Genomic DNA, 27,386 nt, shown 5'->3' with positions numbered 1-27,386 from the left:
ATTCTACAGGAATGCACAATAGCTTTTGGATCCATAAGAAACTCCTCAACTATTCTGTATCATTAGTGTTATTGTCCCTTTCTGGAGAATTTTCAAAGCAAGCCAGTGTTTTGTGGAGAAGTGGCCAGAAGTTTGACTGTGCCTTTAAGCTAGGAATAAAACTTGTCTTGTGTGTGTAATCTGTTTTAAATGTTTCTTTGGGAAGGCAAGTAGACATTGCTGTAAACAGATCATGGGCTGGTTAACAACTATGTCACAGGCCTGAAAAGGTAAAGTTAGGTCAGATGGACAAACAAACACGAGCACTTCCTACAGCATAAGGAGCATGAACAACCCCCACTGAGTCTGTTTTTAGACTTGACACAAAGCCAAGGCACTTGGGAATTAGAAGCCAAAGAGTACTTTCTGTCTGTAATACAGATAATTTAAAATACCCACATTAGAATCCTGATTTTCCATGATTTATGTGTGCAAAAAAACCCCCACAAAAAGTACACCACAATGGTGTACACAAGCATCTAGGAGCTCCCTTTTTTTACTACACAGCTGAGAATAGAAGATGACACCAAAACTTACACACTACAAAGCTACTGAAGAAAACCCCAAACAAACCAAGCTTTAACCTAAAGTCACAGAATTTAATTTCAAAACGATATGCAAACAAATGTTGCTTGCTTTCCAAGGCACAGTGGTGTAAACATAAAAACTGCAAATGACATATATTTAGTACAAAAATATAAATTGTTAATCTAAATGACAAAACAGCACATTTTCCCCCGTATAAACCTTAATTTAAAAAATTCAGCTTTACTCAGTCATGAAATGCAATACAATAAAAATAAAAACTATTCTTTTAGTGCTACCTATTTCCCTATTATATCAGCATAAATATGAATATTCAAAACATTGTACTCTTTGCTGCATTATGAAAGAGAAGTCTGGCTGGTTTTTTTCCCTAATAAAACTGGTCACCACATACCTGACTGTGAAGTGTGATTTTATCCAGTTTGAAAAGCTTTTTGAAAGACTGAATCCTTGCTGTATTACATTAGTAACTCTGACATTAAATTATTACATTGTCAAATAAGCTAAAAATTAAATTCCTGGAAAAACATTTCTTCTTTAAACCTTGTATCTGAAAAAGCAATGCAAAGTGAATTAAAACATTGTTTTATTGCTAGGAAATACAAAGAACTGTTCAAACAGCAAAGAACATTGAATTGTGCTAATTTCACTTTCAAATGAACCAACAGTGAATTTACAAAGAAAAAACAATGTATTTCCAGCTCAGCCTTTCTTCAGCAAACAAAAATAATCCAAGTCATACAGAATTCACATCAGTTTCCTACACAGAATCTCAGCAGTGATTCATAAAGCTGATTCCTTGGCTGACTGAATGTGATGCAGCAGCTGATTACAATAGACTGGTGTTTGATGCTTGTGTACAACCCCTTCAATTTCTCTCACCAGCAGATCTGGATATAAAAGGCTTCCTTCCTTTAAAACTTCTGTAAGGCAAAAATAATGTTTTATAAATCAGTAGCTACTTTGTGTTTCTCTACCCAAGTTCCCTCAAAGGAGCTGAAAGCAAACCAGGAAATTGCTCTACAAGTGATGCAGGGATGACAACACAATTCCTCCCTCCCCCATCTGTTGAGGTCTGTATTTTGATATTTATGTTCTTCAACACAGGCTGCTACACTAATAAATTCCAGAGAGCTCCTCCTGCAGGCTGGGATATGGTCACACCCTGCAGTGCCCCATATCCTGTTTACCATCCCTAAAGTCTCTGGAGGTTCAGCTGCCCTGCTACCTCCCCTGGGGAACACTGGGCAAAGCATTCATTCTGCACACACGTAAAAGGTCAGAGCTCATCCACTGAAACCCAAAGGAAAGCTCCAGCCTGGCAGGGTTATCCTCTACCTGTATGTGCTGCCCTCATGAACACTCAAAATGATGATTTAAAAAACATTGTTAAAAATATACATGACTGAAATTCTTACCTAGGACTGCTTTTTGGAGATTTTCATCTGGGTCATCAAGATGTACCAAGAGCTCTTGGTAGAGAAACTCCACATGATTTTCCATTGAGGATTTCACATCACTGTCCTTTAAGCACTTAAACCAATTAGCCAAGGTGTGAGCAGCTGCCAGGCGCACCTCACCCGAGGCATCGTCCAGACGCTTCAACACCTCTGAAAAGGACCAAGAACCAAAATGCTCTGGCAACACTGCAGTTGGCTTTTGCATTTGAAAAAACAAATGTTTTCTGTCAACATTCATATTATTGTTGTATTTCTGATGTATTTTTCTATTGTGAGCATAATAAATAGATGTACACACTGATCTTAAAATCTCCTCATTCATTGTTGTTGGATAATGTTGTCCAAATATTAATAAAAGGCATATACAGAAGTATTTAATTAATTGAACATTATCTAGCACTTCTTCTAACAAGGAACTATGGATGTCTATTTATGCATTACTGAACTACAGAGTTAAAGTACTTCTACGTTTAATAAAGCACAGCATTTCTATTAATTTGATATTAATTAAATTATTAAATAATATTAATTAAATTATTAAATTAAATATTACTGTTTCAGTGAATTACTGCACGGCAGACTATGTGAATATGCAAGATGCAAAGACATATATACTTTGAGAATTATCTGATCATGTATTTCTCCAAAATAAAAAGATTTCTAGTGTGCCATGTCAGAAAAAATATCAGTTGCTAAGATGCTGAGTTGGGGAAAGCCAAATTTATTTGTCTGTATAAGAACATAAAACCTGGCTCAAAGCATAGTCTGTACTTCTGAATAATAGTTTAGCACTTCAACTCCATCCTAAGAGGCATTACAGCTCCTAGTTCTAATTGGCAATACAAAACTCTAGATTAGTTTTCTTTGTTTTTTTTTTTTTTTTTTTTTTTAGATAAAAACCCAACCCACTACCGATTCAGGTCTATTTATGGTACAGTGAAATGGTTTGCTCTTGGCTCTCAAACACAGCACGGAGAACAATGTGACTTCCATTTATACACTGCAGTACTGTTCTGCTCTCACTATACTTAGCACATTATTTCACATAGTCCAAACTCTGAAGCAATGCAGATGAGCTGCTGGCAAGCCCTGCACAAACCAAAGTATTGAGTGAAGTTCCACCTAGTGGTCAGATGGATAATGACGCTGGGAATACTGCTCGGTTCTGCCAAACCCTTAAAAGTCAAATAAACTGTGGCATTTGGGTAAAAAAAGCAAATGTCAACATTGCAATCTTGATTAAAGCACACAAACAAACCAACAATGCCCTCACCCCAAGTCTACTAAACCTTTACACATACCTGTGTAAGTGTTCTTAAATTTATCTGCATCAAACTGCCTCCCACAGACTTTCAGAAAAACATCAACAATACGACAAGCCATCAGTCGAGTAATTTTAGAGTCTTCATCCATGGAAGCAATAATTTGGGGCATCAGCTCATCTTTCACTCTTAAGATCTATAGTTAATAGGAAAAGCATTAAAAAAATATGCTTAGTGTTGCAGCATTTACCATTAGCTGTGCCAGATACTTGTTTGCTTAGTTAAAAAATTGCTATAAATGTTACCCTGAAAATCCCTGAAGTTAAAGAGCTCTAATTTTGCCTCTCCCTTAGCTTGGAAAATGAAAATCCACCAGTCAATCACCCAGCTCATGAGCACTCAGTATACAAGCAGATGAGTTTTATGTAACTCATATGTATGTTCAAGCTTGTAAAAGCTTTAAAACTTACTCGCCTTTTAAAAAACAACCCAAAAACCCAAATAGTGGCGGCTCGGGCGAGGCGGAGCGAGCGTTCCGCACAGGGAGCAGCAGATGGCGCCCCGAGCCCAACGGGACGCGCCGGCCCGGGGGCGCTGGCAGGCTCGGAATCAGAGTTAATTCCGAGTGTTTCACATCAGCCATCAATGAGAAATAGGCATTAAGGCATCGATTCAGAGAAAAATGTTCAGCTACAACAGCAGCTTCTGATATCAACGTTTCTGTATATGTGAACTCAACCAGTTATGTGTGTTTAAGCACTTTGCTCAGTTAAGGTCTGTTATAAAGACAATGTTTAAGCACTTTGCTCAGTTAAGGTCTGTTATAAAGACAATAAAGACTGTGAACATTTAATAACATTTAAATTAAATTTATGTTTTAAAAAATGACCTTGTATTTAACATATTTCCAGTGCATAACTTCCAAATGCTAATTTTGTTAGCAAAGGACCTTCAAAAACACCCCCAGATTCAATTAATCCTTTCTCAGGGATGGGTAACAACTCTTCAAGTGGTAGCACTCCAGTCTCTATTCACATTCTTCATGTGCCTTTCAAGTCCTCCTGTCCTTTCTCAGAATCTTTAGATGGTTTTTTATTTTCTCTAAATGGACCTGTGGGCTCCAAGGCAACCACACAACTTGTCTTTGCCACGTGACAGCACAGCTCGTCCTGGCTGGCTCCAGTGCTGCTGCACAGGCTCTGCTGCGGGGCCAGTAATGTCCAGCACCCAGATTGTTGTGTTCACAGCACCCAGATTGTTGTGTTCACAGTGGTCAGTACCTCGGGCTACAGAATTGATTAACTGTTAAAAAAAAAAATCTACAAAATTTGATGCTACTCAGTTTTACATCTCAGCATTTTGCTGGCCTCAGATTTCTTATCAGGATGGCATCATCCCTCAACAAACAAACAAACAAACAAATAAACAAACTAGTGATTGTTTCAGTCATTAACATTCAATTACAATTAATGAATTTTATTATGAAGACTGTATGTCCTTCTGAAAATATTATTTACCCTAAGGATTTATTCTTTTTTCCCCCTCTTGCATTTATTTAGTTTTCCTGCCTAAGATTTCAAAGGATGAGAAAGAGAGATTTTACCTCTTTTGGTGAAAGCATTTCACAGTGGATGAGGGCCCAAAGGCACAATACAGCTGTAGCACGGATGGCAGCTGCTGTTCTTCCAGCATGCCACTGCAGATTAGGAGCCAGGATGTCTTTTATCACAGTCTCAAGGTAGCTAGGGAACAGCCTGAAGCCAAAAATAAGAAAGCAAAATAAAGGTTCATGAGAAAGTGATAAAGAGACTGACAGGATGTAAAAGAGAATTTTCTGTCATAGAAACATAGGCAGAAAAGGGGGAAAAAAAAGACTCTGTAAAAAAATAAATAACATCATCTAAGGCAATGTTATTGTAATGTATGTGATAAGCTTTTCACAACTTTTTCTAGATAATGTTTAAACAAATACCTAACATTCATAGAAAGGAGAGGCTAGACTTTCTCCCACTTCAGGCCATGACCATGACTCAGTGTTATCTTGGTAAACTTCTTACCTTCTCTGTGTCTCACCTTCCCTGTCTGTGCAGTGGAGATAACACCCTGTGCAGAGCTGTGAGGATTCATTAATATCTGTGAGGCCCTTTGAGACTGGCCAGGGAAAAGTATTTATAACGTGAAAAGTATGAATGCTATTGATGACACTGATACAGCTGGGAGCCTACACAGAATATTTCAGCTCTCTCTTGGCTCAGAAACTTGTCTCCCCCAAAGATGAGAGGTCTGTAGGATTTTCTGATGGTGCCAGTCCCCCATACTAGGGTTTTTTATTACAAACACATAAATCTGTGATGTTTTTGCTGATGCTTTTTCCTTCTCCTCCATTCAATGGGTTGTTATAATGCTAAAAGTTGCTGTGAGAGTCAGCAATTACAATAGGCAGGATTCCCTCACACTCGTTTAGTTACAGCTCAATCTCAAATCAAGAGGAAAAAAAAATACAGATCTTACAAGTTAATTAATATTTTGCTGCATCAAAGAGACATTAGAGGCTGGCTGTGTGCAAGCAGACTGAACCTCCCCTGACTGTCCCTCTGAGCTCTGTTCAAAGTGCAGCCCCTGAGAGCCCAACAGCACATCCCCACCCTGCTGCTCAATACAAAGGGAACAAGCTCTTGTTGACTTTTCTGAGAGTCCCACACTGCCAGGGTGAATGAGTGGCCCCTTTAGTGACGTGCCAAGACACAGGAGGAACATAACAGGTCCATGTTAACAACTAATGATTACCAGGGAGTGCTTTAAAAAGAATCCATGCTGCAGGTAGTCCCTGTTATCCAGGTATTACCTGACTAAAGCACAAGCAGCTGCACTGCCAGGCCTCAGCTATGTGCTGACACACACCTGCAACACTATGGAAATAGATACACCTGGCTGCTGCTTCCCCTTGGCAAGGGAGCCCTTGGGCTCTGAAGAAGTCAGAAATCCATCCACTGCTGCTTCTTGTCAGCAGATGGCACTTAAGTAATAACAAGGAATCTGACATCCCATTAGACACATCTAAATCTGTAAAACCCTTTAGATGTGGTAGTTTAAACGCATTTTTAAGCATTAATAATTTCCTGTTAAAAAAGTTGTTGGAAAAAAAATAAAACTAATGATCAACATCATTCCAAATCTCCTTTCAGCTCCAAAGCTAAAAGCAGCTCTGTGCTGTCTGTGCTATCTGATCAGTAGCTGCTTCTGTTTTTAATAAAACTTTCTGTTAAACTGCAGTGAGAAAACAATCTGTCAAAACACAAAGGTAAATTCCATCAGCATTGTGTTAACCATGGTGCTGTGCTATTTGTGAGAATGTTTGTTCTAGTGCCTTGAAGCAGAATCAGTAAAGCAATATCTGGCAATTATCTGACTCAGTCATGTCCGACTCAAACACAATTAGGTGACCACACAACTGTGTTTAGCATAATAACCAAAAGCCTTCCCATCCAAACTCTGAGAACCATTTCAAGGAGCTAAACAAATTACTCACAGCAGTGAATGTGAGAGTGCAACTGGAACTTACTACTGCTCCCCAACACCATCTTTCATAACCATTAACATTTCATTTTTGCTGTTGCTGATGCAATTAAATGCTCCTTCTTTCCATTTTCAGATCTTATTGCTGTAAATCTGTGTAACTTAATTCTAAAAGTCAGCAATTTCCAGGAAAGGACATACTCTGTCTGTGCTGTTTGTATTTAGAATTGATACTTCATTCTCAGCTGGATACAAGAGCACTAAAATGTGATCTGCAGAGACATCAATACCCTGCTCTTATGAAGATGTTTCAAAGCAGAGCTTGGGTTTCCATTAAAATTTGTTTTATGAACTTGCATACTTAAACTTTCATTCCATATTAATTATTTTTTATACATTTTTGTTTGGCATTGGTTCCTTTTCTGCTTTTATGACACTGCTGCATTTTGCCTTATAAGTCTTGGGGTTTTCTGTGTATGCTTTTGTTGTTTCTTTTTTTAAAATGTAACATCCTAAACCCAGATAATTTGAAACAAAATTGAATTGGCTTTTACAAATCAAAACCTCCAGAAATGTTTTGCAAACAATGCTTCAAACACAAAAACTCCACATGTTACCTCCTATATGCAAACATTTGCTGTGTCCATGGTAAGAAGGATCAAAACTTCAGAGGCATTTAGCTGCTTCCACTGCTTTTGAGTCTTGAAGATAAACCTACTAGTAAAATTCATGGTTTTGCTTTTGTTGTCAGAGCACAGAGCCTCATTATGAGCTGGGCTGGACCATCCTTCATACAAGGGTCTGTGACCCTCCCTGGATGTGTCTCATCCTGACAAAGGCCATTCACTCACACTGCCCTGAGCAAAACAGCTTCCATCATGCTGTCTGCAGAGCTGGGGTGCTGTGTGGCCATACTCACTGAATTACTTTGCAACGTTCTTCTGTTTTTTGCACACTGATAATTTCCCTTTCCTGAGAATATTAATGAAGCTGGCAGCTCATTGGATAGGGTTTCTTGGTTCCAAGGGCTTTGCATTCTCAGTTAAATGATACAAACTGGTTTAAAACAAATAGTCAGATCCTGGAACACTTCAAACAGGTTTCAAAGTGCTTTTCTTTTTTTCTGGATTGTGAGATATCTAGATTAATCTTATAACTATCACTCAGTTACATGATTATTTAAACAAGTACTGACTACTGTTTTTACAGTATTTAAACAAGTAACATCCCCCTCCATAATTTTTTTCCTAAGAATCTCCCTTTTAGCTTTCAAAAAGTATTCTTTTCAACCACAGCTCTTCATTTTCTTTTTGAAAACTATACAGATCTGCATGACATTCCTTTTAATTTCCAGTAATGGCACAGGTAGGAAGACTACAGTGGAGGAAGCCAAGACTTCAATTTATTTATATATATTTTTTAATTACTGCACTCTACCCTCCTAATCATTATTAAAAATTACAGCAAGAAAAATAGGCTGTAGAAGATGGTGGGAAAGTCTTTCTTCTTCCAGCCATGCTCACATGGAGATGGTTATAGGGCTTAAATAACTCCCAAGGTCATTATTTCTTAGTGCCACTGGAGTTTTCAAATAGCTGTGTGAAATCAGAGCTCCACTTACCCCTGAGAATTGATGGTCTCACTTGCTTTCTGCAACAACTGGGATAAAACAGTGAAGAGCTTTAACCGCATCTGGGGATCTCTGTTTGGCTGCAGACACGTCCTCAGAACCTGAACAAAGTCATCCAGAGCTTCACCTATGACAGCACCTAGCAAACAAACACAGAAGGCTTTTTTCAGAATACTAGTAAGTTCTACTTACATGTTTCATATGTGGGTGCATTAAAGTTTCTAATACAAGTGGTGTTAGGACAGTCCTTAGCCTCCCACTCTTGCATGGCAGCTGTTGAGGGATCCATGTGACACCGCACTGGTGGTGCACAAATCCCCAGGGTAACTCCCCACAGGCTCAGGTACCCCAGTTTTGGCCAAGGCAGCCTGAAGATCAGTTCCCCATGGCTCATTTAGTCAGCCTGGCATGGCTGTACCACTTTGGCCCCAGGAGCTGTGGCTGCCCCATCCCTGGAAGTGTCCAAAGCCAGGTTGGATGGAGCTCGGAGCAACCTGGGATAGTGGAAGGTGCTCCTGCCCATGACAGGGAGTTGAAACTTGATGGTCTTTAAGGCTTCTTCCAACCCAAATCATTCCATCATTTCATGACTCTGGAATGGATCTATCCATGACACCCCAGACCATCAGTACCAGAGGCATTTTGGCTGGAGGATTAATGCTGCTCCCTTGTAACTCTGCAAGTCTGGGGCTATGCACAAAGCTTTGGTTTTCTTAAACTTAATGAAAAACTACACTGGATCTGGCATGACCCTCACACCTCTGGACACAGCAGCATTAGCTACACTTTCTTCTTTCAAGTTTTTCCACATGCAGCATTTGAGATGTTCATGACTCCCAGAGGCATAGGAAAGGGCCTGTTTGAAAGGATCAGCTTCAAAACTTGGATAATACAATTACTGCAGCAGCATTCCTTCTCCCTGTTGAAATGCTTATTTTCAGCTTATAAGACAATCCAAAATATGATGTATTTTAGAAGCTACTTGAAATAAAAATATCTTCTAAATTAACTCTTTAGTTTGTTAATATTTTCACACCCTGTGATAAATTTAAACAATAAACAAACAAACAAAACTCTAAGCTGTTATCCCAACATTTTAAGAAGTTCCTTTCCCACAAGTGAGGGAAATTTGTGCCTTTCTCCTTGATAATGACTAACATCTGCCTGCTTTTAAAGAGGAAGAGTCCATAAGACCGTACACACGCAAGCTTCTTGCTGTAGAATGCTCTTTCTGCTCTATTTTTGCAATAAACGACTTTCCTTTAGGAACTTCTTCAGCTTTGCATCCTTAAGATGCACATTCCATCCAACTCCACAAACTCAGAAAACCCTTCCAGAGGAGACACAACAGTGGTATTCATGATGACAAGAATATTCCTCACACATGGGATGGACAGATTGAAGTATTCAAGATTTTCCAAAACAAGCTCAATAGCATTTAATAATATCTGGAAATTCAATGTTTAAAATAATAATGAAAAAACCCCAAATTTCACTGTCTAGACTGAAGCAATACAGGGTGTTGAACTGCAGTTTGCTAAATGTCTGTGCCAACAAATAGGTCTTTATTTTCACAGCATTTATTCAAGATACATTGCTTCATGTGAGTTCTGAGACATTCACAAGATACTACTACTACATCAAACTGATAACAGCAAATTCAACAGATGGAAAATAAACAAAATAAACTACATTGCTAATTTCAGCTTAAGCATACGCTCATGAAAAACAGTAAAAACCTCAAAATATGAATTGAGTAAAGCTGATTAAATTGATTAAAAACAACATTATGTGTGGGAATGAAAAGAAAGAAAAAAAATAGCTCTAGGAGCTGCTGTGTCAGACAGAAAACACAGACAATAGCATATTACCAGTGTTGGGTGCAAGCCAAAATGTTTGCCCAGACATTTGATGATTTATTTAGCATTAAGGAAAACAGAGACAACTGTCTAGAAGTCCCTCAGTCATGGAAATGGGAGCACAAATATACAGAAAAGCTGGCCTCTCAAATCTCACACTGAAGTAACTTTTTGTTCTTTTCACAGATGAAAACCAAAAAAAGTACTTATGCTGGGTGCTGCACAAACCAACAAGTGGGTGCTTCACATAGGTTTGATGAGGGTTTCTTTGAGATTCAAAGATTAAATGCTGAAGATATATTCCTTTAAAATATACCTGTGCAGCAGCCACAGTGATACTTCATGAAGTGACTGTCCCCATCCCCCTTACAACCAACAGAAAGGAAAAAAACAAATAAACAGAACTTTTAATAATCTTAAAATGGGTGTCTAGGTGGGAAACACTGCCTGTCCCCATGTCCCTTGCTGCAGATGCCAGCTGGGGACTGTGGCAGAGGAGTGCTCACTGTGTAGGACTGAAGGAGTGTGAGATGTACACCAGAGTGTGTCACTCACCTCTGCAGAGCCACGTGCTGGACAGCCACAGTGAGGAACTGTTTGTTACAGAGAGGTGCTGTCCTCTGAAAGACTTGTGAATAGATGGGATAAAAAGATGGATTTTTGGACAGAAGCTACATCAATTTGTCTCCACTTAATCCTCACTTATTTCATTCATATAGGAAAATGAAGTGCATTTTCCTTAAGTGCTTTTAGCATTCTCCCTGCAGCCATGCAATCTTTGGGAATATGAGCTGCTTCAACATTTCTTTTATTTTCCATCATGTTCTTGTGAAGGTTCTGAATGTTACACTGTTCATTACAAAACACAAGCTGTCTGCAGGCTGTGGAAATCCTGACTGGATATCTTTTTTAGAACTAAATAAGTTGTACCTGAATGGGTAGTGATGACCTCGAACTGCAACACTTCTGGGGAATAGCAGCTCCACCCTTCACAGGACACTGCAAGCCACTCCAGCAGCTGAATTATGTGCTGCTTGTAGAGACTATGAAAACTTTCCAATTGCTGCACTGCAGCTAAGGAAGACATTGTTTTCTCCACCTGTTAGAACAGAGACAGGACACTTAACTGAAATCATTAAAAAACCCTCAAATGTTTAAAACTCATTCTGTAAGAAAAGAAGAGACATGGGAAGATTTTCATAGCTTCTATTAAACAATCAAGGCTGATATTTAATGTCTGTCTATTCTACATCCATTAACTTTTATTTGAAGTGAAACATTTGTCCTGATTTCAAAATGAAATCATCAAGAACACAGCAACCTAACAGCAAAATGAGAGAGTCTCTAACCTATGTGCAGACCTATCCAAAAACTAACCACATCATAAAAAAGGCTCTTAGTGGTTTTAAAGATGTAGTGATTTTTCTCCTTAATTTAAGAATGCTTTAAAACATAAAGACAGGGGGAATTTCTCACAATCCCAAGCCATGATAGCTTCCAGAAAGCATTGCTGTTGAAGGTAAGAGAAAACATGGAATTTCCCCTCTTCCCTTTCTCCCCTCAATTTTAGTTATGAAAGATGCTCTCTCTTTGTAGTAGCTGGGCAGGCTCATTTTGAAATTCTCAACTTCTGTTGCTTAGGAGTACCAAAACTCACTGTTACATCAGAAATACCTTCTTCATGTTTAGAGTTAAGACTATCCTATGAGACATGCAAATAAAACATGTACAAATGAAACATGTAAGAAGAACTACTAAATGAATTCCAGACATGAGCATGCTTGGCAAGGATGCCTATAGATCTTCCTAATCACTTGCAGCAGATGTGTTTCAAAGCAAATGAAAATTTGCTTTTACAGTTCCTGAAGGCTCCTACCAGAAGTATAAAACTTCTCCAAGGAAGAGATTAAAAGCATGCTGGAAGCAGGATCTGTAGCCTTGGTGATTTCAGTAGACTGTGAATCAAGAATGGGGAGCAAGGCCCTGTTGGGAACCTCACTAAGGAATAACAAGTGCTGCCAGCAGGGCCAGTTCCAGCAGGGAAAGATGAGTGCAGTGCTGGCAGTGACATCATTTGACTCCAAGTGCTGCAGTAGAACTACAAATTGTACTCATATTTTTAATATTTTTAAGCTGAACTCAACCACACAAGTTAGCTCAAACATGTCTAGGACCTTTAGACTCTTCCAGACTAATCACTTGCCAGACAAAGATGTTTTTATGGAAGTACCAGATGTGGAGAAAATAAATGAGAATTCGAAGAAAAAAATAAATAAATCAGGATTTGCTAAGGACAAAGGTTACTCTTAAAGCAGGTTTGCCTGCCTCAAGCACAGTAGATTTCTCCTTTATGGAAGCATTCTGCCAGACAGCCAAAACAACTCAGATAAATGAATATTTTACATATAAGTTACTTGTAAATTAATTGTAACATTAAACAGAATGCGTCAGGACAGAAATTATTCCTCATTTTTAGTCCCATCAAAACACATAACACACAAGATTGTTTTCCATTGAACAAGAGATACAAAATAATTCATTGTTCACATATGATTTAAAGTAAATTTTGTGATTTCAAGAATGCAATTAAAAACAAAAAAAGAGAGAATAAATTAAATATGCCAGCAGGCTGATGCATGTTTTCTCATTAAGCAGTGTCTCACAGTTAAATAAAAATTAAGGTGATTTTTCTTTCCTCTATTTGAAAGCTAACAAGTTTAATGACACCAGATTTTCCTGCTAATAATCAGTGTGCTGAAAGAAGAGCCAGGATAGCACAGGGCACTGCTAATGAAACAAAACCTTATTTTTAGGTTACCACTTAAATCCCTGGCAGGCTCAAATCAGACTCCACCAACTGATACAGCTTCAGTCTCTTTGGGGCTGTGGCCCACCCTGCTCCTTGTGCCTCTGCTGGGCTCAGCTCATGCTCTTGGTCCATTCCCTCAGCCCCCAGCAACCCCAAACACGATGGACACAAAGCCAAAAATCAGGCCAGGCCTGAGTGTTCACCACCAGGTCACAGCAGTTGCTGTCTCCAGTATCTCACTGGTCTTCTGTCCCCTTACAATAAAGCCTCTAAGTTCTATAATGCAAATTTTTGAATAATTTATGTTTATACTCAATATCTTTTGAGTCTGAATACAGATTTCTTTTCTGAACAAAAAATTCATGCTTGTACAGCAGCTGTGATACTTTTGTTCTACATGTTCCTAAGCTATTTTAACAGGGACTTCTTGCCTACTCCAAGCTCACTTTGAAGATTTGGAATAATCAGTAACTGGAGAAAAAAAATAAAATTCAAGCCGTATTTGTCTTTTTGACAATTTTGAAATATTGCAATTATGTAATCTCACTGCCAGATTTTGTATGTGTCTAGCTGAAAGAAAGGCTAATGAGAAAAAGGATTCTCATCCAAAGTACTGTCAACTTAAAAAATCATCTGGAACTGCAGGAACATCTTAAACCTTTAATAATCTCAGGAGATTAAGTTTTCCATTTATGAAAATCAGGATTTATCTCCATGAAACTGCTTTCTTAATAGGAGTATGAAATTGTAAGGTTTTAAATGGACATTGCTGACTTTATAGACCACTGCAGGGATAAACAGGCAAGATACCACAAAACATTCCAGATCCATCTGTCTAAGGCTGATTTTTTGTTTCAAAAAAACCCCCAAGCAAACAAACAAAACCTCCAAATCCCACTCCCATAAGACAGATCATCATCCCACCCCTCTTTGACCTGCAAAGTCTTTTCAGTACTTGTTTCAAGCTTTGTTCCACTTTATTTCTTCCTGAAGAGCTCTCTGAGCTCTCCTTGGAGGCAGCCTGTCAGCTCTGGGGCCATAAATACTGATCCTCCACAGGCCTTTGGAACACCATGCCTGGGAGCAAGAGCAAAGGAAGCAGAATAGCCACTGCACTTAAGGTGTGTGTTTGAAAAAAGACAACTGGGAGAGGTCATAATTGTACTGCATGAGGATGGCTTGTTGATTTATATGATATTTAGCTCCAGGAAGAAAGAGGAAGAGAAAAATAAGGGGGTGAGATAATGCTGAGCCAAAAAGCTCATCTATTATCTGGGCATGTACAGCTGTGCTTGATTTTAAAGCATTCCTGTGACATTCAAACTTTTGTTTCTTGTGGGGAGGTAAAAAGGTCAACTACTGTAAAATCAGTCTGATATTTAGCTAAAGATGAAAAAATCACTATGAAACCATCACATTTTTAAGGCCAGTAGTACTCTTGACCTCTAAGTGAATTGTTCTTTAACAGTCAAAATAAATGTCAGTTTTCTCCTGCATATAACCAAACATTCCCAGTGACTTATATCCACTAAAAGGTAAACATCAACAGTTCAACCAGCACCACCAGCATGCCCAAGGCTTTGCAAGATCTAGTACAAACATAAAATCTTGGACACTTCTTGTTCTGAAACTTTACCTAAATGTGGACAGGTGGTTAACACCCACCCAAAAAAAGTGCTCTACTAGGCCCATGGCTGCCCCCATCCACCTCCAGGATTCCCATGCTCCAGTAATGCACCTCAAGCCATCTATTTTGAAACCTAACCTAAGCATACTTACAGAAACAGAAAATTATAGTTGTAACTGCAGCTACAGACCCATACTTGATGCTTCTGATCACAAAATAAAACTGAATTCCAGGGCCTTTTCTGGAACCAGAATGTATTTTAACTCTATGAGCTTTTAATCAAAGTTATGAAAAAACATAAGTCTTCAGGCTCTGCTGTCCTAAACTGTTAACCCAACTCCAGATTTAGTTCTGGTACTAACCATGTACAGTCTGTACTGTCAGAGATGCACAATCTCAGACCAGCCACAAATAATCCCCACAAATAATTATGGCTCTGTTTCCACAAAGTGTCTTATCAACATGAAAAGACAAGAACACAACAAAATATTAAACCAGCTCATAGTTTACCTTTTCTTTAAGGTCCTGAGAAGATGGTGTTGCCATTATGGTCACCAAAACTTTCATTAGCTGCAAGCTAATTTCTTTGCAGTCTTCTTGGCACACTTCAATCAATGCTTGTACACAATAAAGCAGCTGCTCCATATAAAAGACCTATTTATTAACAAAAGCACGTATTTATTATGTTCTCTTAGCAAATATAAGGTTTTCTTTAAAGGAGAGATATGGGAAATGATAGTAATTATCACTGTATAATCCCTTACATTGGTAACATATTGGTAATTTCATGTTAGTTCTTCTAATTACCATATTGTATGTTTTACAGAATACAATATAATCTTCCTCTCACACTGTTTGTTTGTGTTTACCTTGTCCTGTTAACAAAATAAATGACCCTGCTCTTAATCACACAATGGTTCCACTGGTGAATGGTGAATAAAAACATCAAAGCATTTTGGAGTGCTTGCTGATAGTACTTTCTCTTTCTCAAGTGCAATTTGTTAATTAATAACATATTTGTTACAACTCTTTGAAATGTTATTCCATGTTTGACTGTCTTGGATGAACAATGATAGCTAAATACATAAACCAAAAAAAAACCTGAGCCTTTGCTTTTATCTCAGCCAATTTATCTCATTTGATGCCATATCATTCATGTTATCTTGATCCAACTGATACCAGTTCAAGTCAATACTGTTGTCAGCTAGTTTGCCATGACTTCTATGATAAAGTGCATCAGATATCCATGAAGCTGTCAGGGAACAGAAGGGGCCATTGTTACAAATTTACTCCCAAAAAATAAATCGAGTCTAGGAATAGGTTAGCCATAAGTGTTATTAATCTCATGGACATGGTCAATCCTTAGCTAAACAGTGTCTGTGCAGCATTCACTGGCTAAAATAGAGAGAGATTGTTTTCCAAGACTAAAGGCTGGAACAATTCTGCCAAACTTTCAGCTGCAGATGGATCTGACTCCTGGAGCCAATGCCAAATGGAAGTGGTAAGCCTAAACCTCACAGCAATTTTGCAGCTATACCTCAGGGAATTGTTATTTGAACAAGCAGGTTATGGTGCTTCCACTTATATGAGCTCCTAATCATCACAGGCTTCATGGAGATTAAGGTTAATTCCTGCATCACTGGTACATATTCCATTAGGGAAGAAACCTAATGAGGGAAGAACTTGAAATGTATTTCTTACAATTGGCTGAGAAAGACAATTAGGCCTGATTCAGTCTGCACACATGAATAACTGTTTTAAGGGAAGCCTACATCTGACATGAAGTCAGAGCTCCTCAAGGCACAGCACTGGCCCTTTTTTGGTCATCTTAACAGCAGAGGTCTTACAAACTCCTGGTGGAATGAAAGCCAGGATTTCATTTGTGGGGAAAACTACAGGGATTCCTCTTGTGCATCTCTAACAGATCTATTTCTGCATTTGAACATGGGAAGGAAAAAAATCCTGCAGGTTAAAAAACATCCATTCCATGTTTAAGAGAATCTCTCAACTCCTTATATAGCAACTGGTGAACATTCTTCAAATGCTAAAATAAACATGGTAAAAATGGTCTTTGGGCTCAGCTATTATCTTGGAAGTAAATTTCTAATTGATAAAGATCTTACTTCTAGACTTTCACCTAAAGAGAAGAAACCAAGCCCAAAAGTTTGCAAAACATGCTCCTAAATATAAAGTGCTGGCACCTGCCTTTTGAAATGGAAATAAGAATGGAAAACAAAAATCAGATGACATTAAGAGGGTATCTTGGGAAACCTGACATGACAATTACAATAGACTATAAAAAATTTTCAGTGATTTTTACTGATGAGGATTGAAATTCATGATCTTGTTTGGATTGTGAACACAAGGAATTTCAAACCATGGATTAAACTCTGCCTCAGGACCAGCCAGGGCAGTCCTTTGTTAGTACAGTACTTACTAAACAGCTGCTTCTCTCCCTGCCTTGCTTCTTCATTTTCTTACCACTATATGAAGTCTTTTAGAGCAGTTCTCAAACCTGAACCTACATCTGCTAAGAGGATGGACTGTTGGTAAATCTTTGAAAGCAGCAGTTTTGCCCAGGAGACCACAACATGGCCAGGAAGAATGGGAAGCTCCTGTTTTGTCTCGGACACACGTCCGCAACTGTATCCCAAGACAGGTGTGCAAGGGAGGGATAGGAATGGGAGCATTTAGGGAAAATAAGTGTAAAACTAGTTTGGTCATGTATCCTGCTGTGTGTTTTTCAGCCTTCCTTACCTCCTCAGAGCGCTGACAGACTCCAGCCTGTGACAGTGTGTTGCCAAGCTGGGCCACATGAGGCTGTAAGATTTCTTTTGGGCTGCCTCGAATCACTGCAGCCAGAACCATCACACACGAGGCTTTGGGTGTCTGCTCAAAGGCTGGGGTGATTAATTTCAAAGACACCTTAGGGCTGACAAACGTTCCAATCAGTTCTGCTGCTTTCACGCTCTGAAAAAAGAATAGGAATAACTTGAGGATATTCCTGAAAACACAAAGACTGTTCAAGGTATCATGGCTTTTTTCTTTTATGATTCTAGCTGTTATTTTAAATGCTTCAGCAGTTGCCTTGTAGGCCTTTTCCACTCGCTCAGTAATGATTAGATGCATGAAGAAATTTTCTTGACATGTTCAGTAAGCACATAATAAGGCATTGCAAGCAGCCTTCTCCACAGCAGGCAAACTTCCATGAGAAAGCAGAGCACAGAAACAAAGTGTACAACTTCACTGTAATAAAGTTTCTAATTTAGAGTAACCAGATGTTGCACATTTACTGGTTTAGCACTTTGTCCCTCAAATGCTGCTCTGAGGCTTGCCCTTAATGCATCACCCCTTGTTGTTAAAAACTGATTTAAAACTAACTACAAAAAAAGGAAGGAGGAATTTTTTGTTACTGTACTGTACCTTGAAGCTGACATTACAGATCAGGTTAAGTGTGGAAGGAATGCCAGGGGCGAACTGCCCACTGCTTTCCATTTACTTCTTCAACTGAAAGGCCTAAATGACTGTGTACTCCCCATGACAGTGACAGCCTTTGATCCCATTCCTGCCTTGCAGATGTATCAGGATGTTGTATTCCACATGAAATACCACCACACCAGGGCTTACTGCCTGACTGACGCCCAAAGTTTACAATCATGGGCATGAATAAAGAAACCATCAACTACTGCAGCACTACCTGTGCAACAGGAACACTTCTTCCAGTCTCACAGATTTCATGGTTGGGTCGTTTCCCCAAAGATGAAAGCTTTCTCTATCATTTATAGTCTAGTGATTTAGCTATGACTTTTTTTTTTCTTTTTACCAAATTAATAAGAGAATCATGCCAGTTTTTTTTAGTCTCAATAGAAGCACATAGTAATGAGTTCCACAGTTGAAATCTGCACTATATAGAGCTGTTTTTTTTTCACAAAGATAGGACTGAAAGGAGTCATAACATCCTCTGTGTAGATGTGAACTCCATTCTCCTCCATATTTGCCACAGAGAAGGAAAAAGACTCTTGATGCTCTGAAAACTGGACAATACAATTAAAGAGTTCAAAAATATGATTTCATACATTTGTACTGATCAATTTACTCTCTTCAATAGGAGGAAAATGGAAAGGGTCTCATTTGCTATTACTAGACTGGAGAAAGACAAGGACATTCTCCAAGCTGGTGGCTGCTCTGCAATGGGTTCCTACAGTGACAAACCAGAGGAGGCTCTCTCAGTACCCTGGGAAGCTGCATCAATAAGAGATAAAAGGCATCCCAAACCAGAAGTTGCTGACTCTTATGTTTGGCACAAGGAAAAGTACAATTAAATACTGAAATCATCTCCTAACCAGGAATAAATCTCTTGGAAGCACCTGTGAGAAGATTAGTGGTGGAATTCCAAGAAAGAGACAAGTATGACCAATAAAAGGCAAAGGACAGCTATGTGTTGCTTGAACACATATTTTGAATTTAGATTTATAGCAATAAGCACTTAATAGGAAATTTGACAGGACAGCAGGGCTACATGGCCTTATTGTCCTAATTATTTATGTTTTCTTTTAGCCCAGCTGAGAGCAGAAACCTAAAGAAGAGCCTGATTTAGGGTTGGACTATTTGCATCCAGTTAGCAGAACACATTCTTCCAATTTCCCAAAGCAATAAAATTTGTGACTTTAGAGTAAGCTACGTAGATATATTTTTGTTATACACATGTTCTCTTCCTTGAGTAGAAACAGGAACAGAAGATTTTATCTTAAAATTTTAAAAAGCATTTGTACCACCTGTCTTTCTTTTGCTAAAATTATCTCATGTCTTCAACTGCATCTGTTTTACTGGTTTGTTGATCAAAGTGTTGAAAGAATCAACTGTTAGTAAGAATCAAACTAATTATTCCTCACAACCCCCCCTTCCCCCCATTTTCCAAGAATTAAGTCAAAGATTCAAACACTGAATATGGGTATCACATGCAATAAACATTCCTCAATATATGGTCGGATTATGGAGCAGGGGGAGGTAAGTGAAATTAACTTGAAAGGGCATGACCTGCACATTTTTCACATTGAATTTGTTGCCCCAAGGCTTTTACACTTTAATCCACTGCTTATAATTTTCAGAGAGATTATTATCAATGCTTCATGGGGTTGGCATACAAACTAAACAGTATTTAAATAACTTTACTGTTGGTCTTCATATCAGTAATAGAGGAATACATTTATTTTAACAGATTAGTGAAGTATAATGTGCACATGTTTTTAACATCCATATAAACCTGAGCCTGATCCTTCAGTCCTGGGCAATTCCCAGTGACCTAAGGTAAAGTCAACCTTCAGAAGACAGACTGAAGACTATAAAGTCTTTATTCAGTGTACAACAGCTACTTTAACAGATCAAACTTACATTTTTAACCACTTCACTTTCTTCATCTGAGCATGCTTGGTACAAAGTTCTCAGCAGTAGCTCCATGTGTTGGGTGATGTGATCCTCTGCATGCAGCAGTAATGTGTACAGCAGCTGGGATGCTTTGATTCTTGTGCTTCCAAGCCAGTCTGTGATATCATGACAGAGACCTGGGAGAATTTTGGAGAGGTTTCTCGACACAAGTTCCCGACAACCCAGTCCTGGCCGAGTCTCTAGAAAAAACAAAAACAACCCAAAGAGAAATATCAAAGGAAAAGCCAATGCATAACAATCTCAGAAAAGTTTAAAAGCTGCAAGGTAAGAGCTCTGGGTGTCTGCTTCAGCATAGAGCAAAATACTCCAAATGCTGCTGAGGAATTTACCTGTGCAAGTTGCATTACCTTGCAATACATACTGCAGAATTAAAATTGCAGAATTAAATATTGCAGAATTAAAACTCCACACAGCTCTTTGAATATTTATGTATTTATTATTGAATGGTGATTTAGATTTTATGTCTTAAAATGTTTACAGAAAGAGAACTGAAATGAATGTGTGCCTTTACCCACTTTGGAAAATACAGCTTAATAATTCCCTTTCAATTTTGATAACAACACAAATCCCATGAAAAATAAACTGAAACACATAGAGATAAAGAGAATAAAGACCTTTGCATGCAAATGCTGAGTTCAATATAATTTGGAGGAGGAAAGAAGGTAGAAGACACAAACAGTACAGAAGACATGAGCTGCAGTAAAACAGACAATGTCAATTGTGCCCTCTAAAGGAAAAGGTTAAAAGTGTATCTGGCAAATTGAAGGCAGAGAGGGCACGAACTATGGCTTGTACAGATGCTGTGTCATAGATCAGGCCAAATTGACAGTGTTTTAAAAATCACAGCTATTATATAATCTCCTTGCTAAGGCTTTTCCAGGAGAAGCAGCTCACTAAAGTGCCTCTTCAGTGTTTCAAAAATGGAATAATACATTTAAAATGATGATACACGAGTTGGGGGGGATGTTTGGTTTTTTTTTTCTTAAGACTAAATTTAATTTGTAATGACTTTGTGGAAAGTGAGTTTTTGTGGCTTGATTTGTCTTTTGATTTCAAAAAGAACTCAAAAGTGTTACAAATATATATTCCCTGCCTCAACAAAGAATGCAGATTTCTAGAAAACTAACAAACTTACTTTTCCCAACAAATGCCTACTGTACTGTCTTGGTAATCATCAAATTTACCTGTTAGTTAATTCATAAATCACTGAGATTCAGAAGAGCAACTTGACCAATATCACAAGCATCTAACAAATGTCCTGTTCTGTACTTTACAGATAAAGCTGTGACAGCCCTTTCCAAAAAACATCAATAAACTTCTTTAGAGATTTTTTTCCTACAGTCTATTTTCTTTTCTTAACACTGTATGTGTTCATACAAACAAAATCTGAAAAGTTGTTCTTTGATAAGCAAGATTTCATAATTGCCACTCACAATGTTCACATGCTGTTTTAAGAAAGAGACATCATTCATTATGAGGTGTCAAAATACACTGAATGTGTGAGTGCATTTTTTATTTCTGATACAGAGTTCTGTAAATGCTCAGGAAGAAAATGACTGAGCTGTCTCTTGACAGTTCCCTGCACTGGCCTGTGCAACTACAAATGCTAAAAGGAAAACTGACTAAAGTAAATGGTCTGAGGATACAAGAGGCTTATAAATACCACTGAAATACCTAACTAGGGAAAAAAATAAAATTCAAGCATCAGGACATGAATTGCTGCTTCTTTTGTCAATGGAGGAAACATTTTGGATTACGAAAGCTGACAATGAGTAGCAAAAGGTCAAATAAAGAAATCAACTTGAGACAGCAAATACACACTGGCATCCTATTGAACCTGAGGCAGAATTTTGTTTGAAGAATTTGGCCCATTCTTTATCAGCAATTCCTTCATTTCAGATGTTCAAATGCAGGCATTTATCCCTGTAGCTACTCCTGTCAAAGACTTCCCTGCTATAAACTGTCTGCACCTGTATCCTGAGGCAATGAGTGCTGGGGCTCAGTGCAGGCTGTGCAGTGCCTGATGACACCAGGTCTCCCTCTGCTCTCCTCTGACCTGCAGGATCTGTCACTGGGAGATCAAAGCAGGGCTTCTGGGGCAGCTCCATTAGTCTGACAGCTGGACAAAGCTACTTAAGTAAAATGTACTACAGACTCACAGTTGGAAAAAAAAAATATTCCACTAAATTCACAAAAAATGGCAACAAAATACTAAAGTACCCCAACACAAACCCCCCTCCTAATAAAAGAAACCAACAAAATGTTCATGGAGAGCAAAGAGAAGGGACACAGATAATAACAATCATCCATACAGAAGCTGTGGTAGGACACCACATAAGGTACATTAGTGTCTCTGCTAAAGTTCTGTGTCTGTAGGATTAAGCAGACAGTCATCCTTTCCTCTGACTTTTCTTCTATTTGTCACATCAAGCCTGACTGTTAATAAGACATACAACTTGGAAGTAAAGATAAACAACAAGAAATGATACCTTAAAGTCACCATTAACTTGGGACTCAAGTCCAAAATTATCAGGCCATTTCTTTAAAATATTCTTTAGTATGTGCACACATATATAAATATACCCATATATGTCACATTCAAGCCCTAACTGCATCATTCGGTCAAGAAATATGCATGAAAATTCAGTTTCATGTGGGGCTGGAATGTTGCCCAAATACATTAAGCATATTTATTGTGCTAAGGAGATTATTTAGGAGATCACATATCATTTAATTATGAAGTAATTGGTAGATGTCACTTTCTAAAAAGCCCCATCACAACAGCTTACACACACAAACCCCAACACACACCCTGACAAAACTAACCAAGGTAACCCCATCAGCTGTACAAATGGTAATCACTGTTCCAAGACAATGAAATTAAACCTTTTATGACCTTCACTATATCATGGTCATTGCAAAGTAAGTGAGTGGAGCTTAGACACTCAACTTCATCACTTTGTGTCTGTTAAAAGATTCTCTGACTGCCAGGAGGAGACATACGTTTCTGCCATGACTAGTGGAAGTTCTTTAGCATTTCCAAACCCCTGAGGTAAAATTATACAGAAAATAAGGAGGAAAGAAAAAAGATTGGGAAGGATGACAGATCAACTTGCCTGCCTTCAAAGCTAAACAGTTCTGTCAAACCAGTCACCATTATGAAGTGCTTCCCCTTTCATTGAAGCATTACTGAGTAAAACAACTTTAAAGAAAAAAAAGAAGTGTAATTCAAAGAAGAAAGATCTCCGGAACCCACTGTCATGGAAAGGATTTTGCTGCTGGGTATTCTGTGATGTGATTGTCATGTAGGCACAAGTCAAGCATGAACCTGTTCTTTCACACCAAAAGAGTTTTTGTTCAGTTAAATATGAGTATAGAAATCAATAAATGAGCCAGTTAAACTGTCTCTTCCCCCAACTCCCATATGCATATTTTTAAACATTAACTTTGTGAATCCAAGACAGGAAACAAGCTTCAAGCTACTGCAAACACAATGTTTGAAAGCCACCTATAAATCATATGGTACTAAAAAGTAAACTACCCATTCTGCATTTCTTGGGGCTTTTGTGTATAATAAAGGAAATTACTCTGTTCCCACATTCTTCATGTGCACTGGCAGATTTTAGGTAGCATCCCAGTGTCTCACAGAGAAGTCTGAAATAATTTCATTGCAAATTTTTCTTCAGCACCAATTATATGGATCATTAATGCTGTGACCTGCACTCATTACTCAAGGACTTAGCTCATGGGTTCTTTTCTCCTGCCTTTCTTTCCAGTCATTTCTGTGCCCATTGTGCACCTGGCTGCTGGTAGATGTAGAACTTATTGCTATTTCTGCACCACTGCTTTACCTTTTTTTTAGCATAGGCAGCCTCATTTACTTTCTCCAAAATGAATTTTTGTATTAACAAAAAAAAAAAAAAAAGAATGAGGTGACTGAACAATCACTTTTTAAAATTTAAATTTAATAATTTAATAATTTTATATATATTTTATACGTGCTACCTCTCTACATTAATATTACATATTGTAATGAATATTACACATCCTGCTCTGCTGTCAGTACTGCACTGCAGCTCTTGGAGATTACTCACAAAGCAAAAACCACTTTCAGCACAACATTTACCTCCTTTGGGATAATGAGATGGTGAAACACTAAAATCCATCTTATCCTTCAAATCTTCTTCATTCTCCTTCTCCCATTGCAAGCCTATCTTCTCCCAGTAGGTCCAAGCCAGTTTCCTAGATATAAAATAAGAGTTTTATACCACCATGCCCCCAAAGAAAAACACTTTAAAATGTGACTTCTGGAAAAACTGACTACTTGAATTCAGCTGGAAGGATAGGAAGCATTCCTGCCACTTAACCTAGGCACATTAAGTTGAGAATTTATATTTCTTTTCTACTCAGTGGACAGAGGCCTCTTCTCCCAAGGGATACTTCTGTCTCTATTCACCCTGTTTTGTCTCTCTCACATTTAATTGAATGTACCATGAAAGGACAGTATAACAAAAGTTGCTGAAGATAATGCTAATGTTTTCAGTCTAAGAAAAAACAAACTAACTAACAAACAGAAGTGGGGGTTTTGTCCTCCATGCAAGACATCTGTGAGCTTAGCAACACTTCTTTGACATCTATGTAAGGGGGGAAAAAAGGACTAAATGTTCCACATACGTATTTTCAGGAATTTCATCACTAAAGCTGCCAAGTAACAGAGGGATCAGCTTGTGAAAATACGAGTATCTGTCTCGTAGGTGCAACAACCATTCTCCAATGACAGCTGTTACAGCGTGCCGTACCTGCAGGGAGACAAAAAAACTATTTTAAACGTGTCAGGAGAATAACATAAATATAATAAAAACAATATTTGCTTTCTGTATATAGGACATGGTGAAGCACATCAATACACTCAGAAGAAATTACAGGAACCCAGCATTTTCTCACTTGCAGGAAGCAGCTTGAGGAACACACAAGGAATCACATTCTCATTTTTCTCTCTGGCTTAGTCTTAGACTGTTTGCTGCACAAAAGCACAGCTCTGAGAGGAAGACAAGACACAGACCTAACTCAGAAAACTAAAATCTCATGGTTAATTCCTTCCTGAGAATTTAAGAAATATACATTTCTCTGGAATTTGTGGTTTTCCAAGCACATCTCCAGAAGAAAATTTTCTCTGTTCACTACAAAGGAAAGATTAATTTTAAAATTACTGCTTCAGTTGCATCTTAGGGACCCATACCATGTTTGCTAAGCAGCTGAACAAAACAGAGAATGAAGGGCCAGGGAGATGTGATGGAGAATTAAAGACAGAATGGAAGGCACCCATTAGAACAAAATCCTCACCACCCAGCTGAACTGGACAGCAGTCTCCAGCACTGGTTTGGGACAGATTACAACTGATAGAGGCTGGGTGGGACATTGTCCTGGCTTCAGCTGGGACAGAGCTCATCTCAGCAGCTGGTAGGGTGCTATTATTTGGATTTTTTGTGAGAACAATGCTGATAACACACTGATGTTCACTTGATGCTAAGCACAGTTTACCCTAAGTCAAGGACTTTTGGGTGTCTCAAGCTCTGCAAGTGAGGAGCTGCACAAACAGCTGAGGGAGCACTGCCAGGAGAGGTGACACGAGCTGGCAGTGAGCAAGGGGCTGCGTGGTCCTCAATCCCATCTGGGATGAAACCATGATAGATGTATTTACAGATCTCAGCTGAATGCAAGACAGCTGAAAACGGGGGAAGCAGGGGGAGAAACAACAGAAACCCACGCCATGGGGATGGGTTTTAAACAGATTTAAAATAAATGCCAAGAAAAGGAGGAAGAAAAGCACACCTTGGGAATCTCATCAAATAACCTCTGGGCCAGATGAGACAGGACATCATCCACAGACTTTCCATTCCCAAACTGTATCACTGCTCCAGTAGCCTGAATCACATCAACACGAACTCTGTAGTGTTGGTGGGAAATTGTTTGCATTAGGGGTTTTATCAGAGACTCTGACTGCATATGGAAGTGCTCTGTTAGGGCAGAAAGACAGAAACATCAGCCATGTGAGCTCCCACCATGGGCAGGATCCCTGTCCATGGCAGAGGGCTGGAACTAGCTGATCTTTAAGGTCCCTTCAAACCCAAACCACTCTCTGATTCTATGTAGCATGGATATATCCATGACACCAGGCAGTTGTTGGGACCAGCAGTATGAGACGATTTTGGATGGACTAATGCACTTGGGGGGGGGGGGGGGGGGCTTAATGCTGTTCCCTAATTCTTTTTCTTTCTCTACGTGGGTGACAGACCTGGAGCAACACGATTTCTGTACCACTGTGAACAGCAGCCTGAGTAATGTGGCCGTGTTTCTGTAGCAGTAACTTTAACTTTATACAGTATCAGAGCTGAACGCTGCCCACAAACCCTCCTGCTGCTACTACCCACACCGAACAGCTCAGCCTGCACCCCTGGCATGGTTTTTCTCCATCAGACCCTGCAGAGCACACCTGTGAGGGTGTGTGCGACCCCTCCTCTCTCTCCTGCCTGCATCCCCGTGCCCTCCTCACCCCCATCACGCCGCCCCAGCGCTGCCCGTCCTTCATCCGCACCTGGCATGGCCCTGGCGCAGGCCACGGCACAGGCGCAGCTCTCCCGCCTGACCTCGGCATAGTGGTCGAGCAGGGTGGCCTGGAGGACGCGGGCGATGTCGCCGAGGTAGGGGGCCATGGAGACGCCGCAGCGCTGCAGCAGCAGGCCCAGCAGCTGCACCAGGCCGAGCCGCAGCTCCTCGCTGGGCTCCGCGCCCTGCGGCGGGCACAGCCGCTGCGCCAGGACCGGCAGCAGCACGGGCAGCGCCTCGCAGGGCCGCTCGCCCTGGCTGAGCCCGTGGCGGAGCAGCTGCAGGGCGAGCTCCCGGCACCGCTCCGCCGCATCCCCCGCCAGGCAGCGCGACAGCGGCCGCAGCAGCCGCGCCGCGAACACCTCCTGCAGCACCGCGCCCGGCACCGGCCGGCCCTGCAGCTGGGCGCGGATGTCCTCCAGCGCCCGCAGCCGCGCCGCCCGGCCGCAGTCGGGCTGCTGCAGGAGGCTGAGGGGCCGGGACAGAGCCTGCGACAGCTCGGCCGCCGCCTCGGCCGTCGCCGCCATGATCCCGGCACCGGGGCGGCCGCGTCGCCAGGGACGCGCGGGGCGTTTGCGACGGAGGGA

General features: G+C 39.7%; 1 protein-coding gene across 1 annotated transcript; it reads right to left on the bottom strand.

Annotated features, from left to right (window-relative positions):
- Window positions 1-617: 617 nt before the first annotated feature.
- On the bottom strand, window positions 618-27,326 carry DNAAF5 (dynein axonemal assembly factor 5). The gene is made up of 13 exons (XM_066560810.1): window positions 26,789-27,326; window positions 26,026-26,210; window positions 24,868-24,992; window positions 24,320-24,435; window positions 20,140-20,372; window positions 17,506-17,718; window positions 15,259-15,402; window positions 11,243-11,411; window positions 8,445-8,592; window positions 4,911-5,061; window positions 3,347-3,503; window positions 2,004-2,195; window positions 618-1,508 (listed from the first exon to the last, which is right to left on the bottom strand). Exons 1-13 carry the CDS (start codon window positions 27,324-27,326, stop codon window positions 1,369-1,371), a joined length of 2,511 nt encoding a protein of 836 aa, XP_066416907.1. The 3' UTR covers window positions 618-1,368.
- Window positions 27,327-27,386: the final 60 nt, after the last annotated feature.

The sequence above is a fragment of the Molothrus aeneus genome, chromosome 16, assembly GCF_037042795.1.
Source record: "Molothrus aeneus isolate 106 chromosome 16, BPBGC_Maene_1.0, whole genome shotgun sequence".
In the NCBI taxonomy this organism is placed as follows: domain Eukaryota; kingdom Metazoa; phylum Chordata; class Aves; order Passeriformes; family Icteridae; genus Molothrus; species Molothrus aeneus.
Note: the sequence above shows the minus strand (reverse complement) of the source record. Positions and strands in the feature narration are given on the sequence as shown.

Excerpts from the sequence above, each read along its gene's own strand:
- DNAAF5 (XM_066560810.1), bottom strand. The coding sequence starts at position 27,326 with ATGGCGGCGACGGCCGAGGCGGCGGCCGAGCTGTCGCAGGCTCTGTCC. Across the intron at positions 26,211-26,788 it reads CTGCGCCAGGGCCATGCCAG|AGCACTTCCATATGCAGTCA; the intron begins GTGCGGATGAAG and ends CTGCCCTAACAG. Across the intron at positions 2,196-3,346 it reads ATTTAAGAACACTTACACAG|AGGTGTTGAAGCGTCTGGAC; the intron begins GTATGTGTAAAG and ends GGTCCTTTTCAG.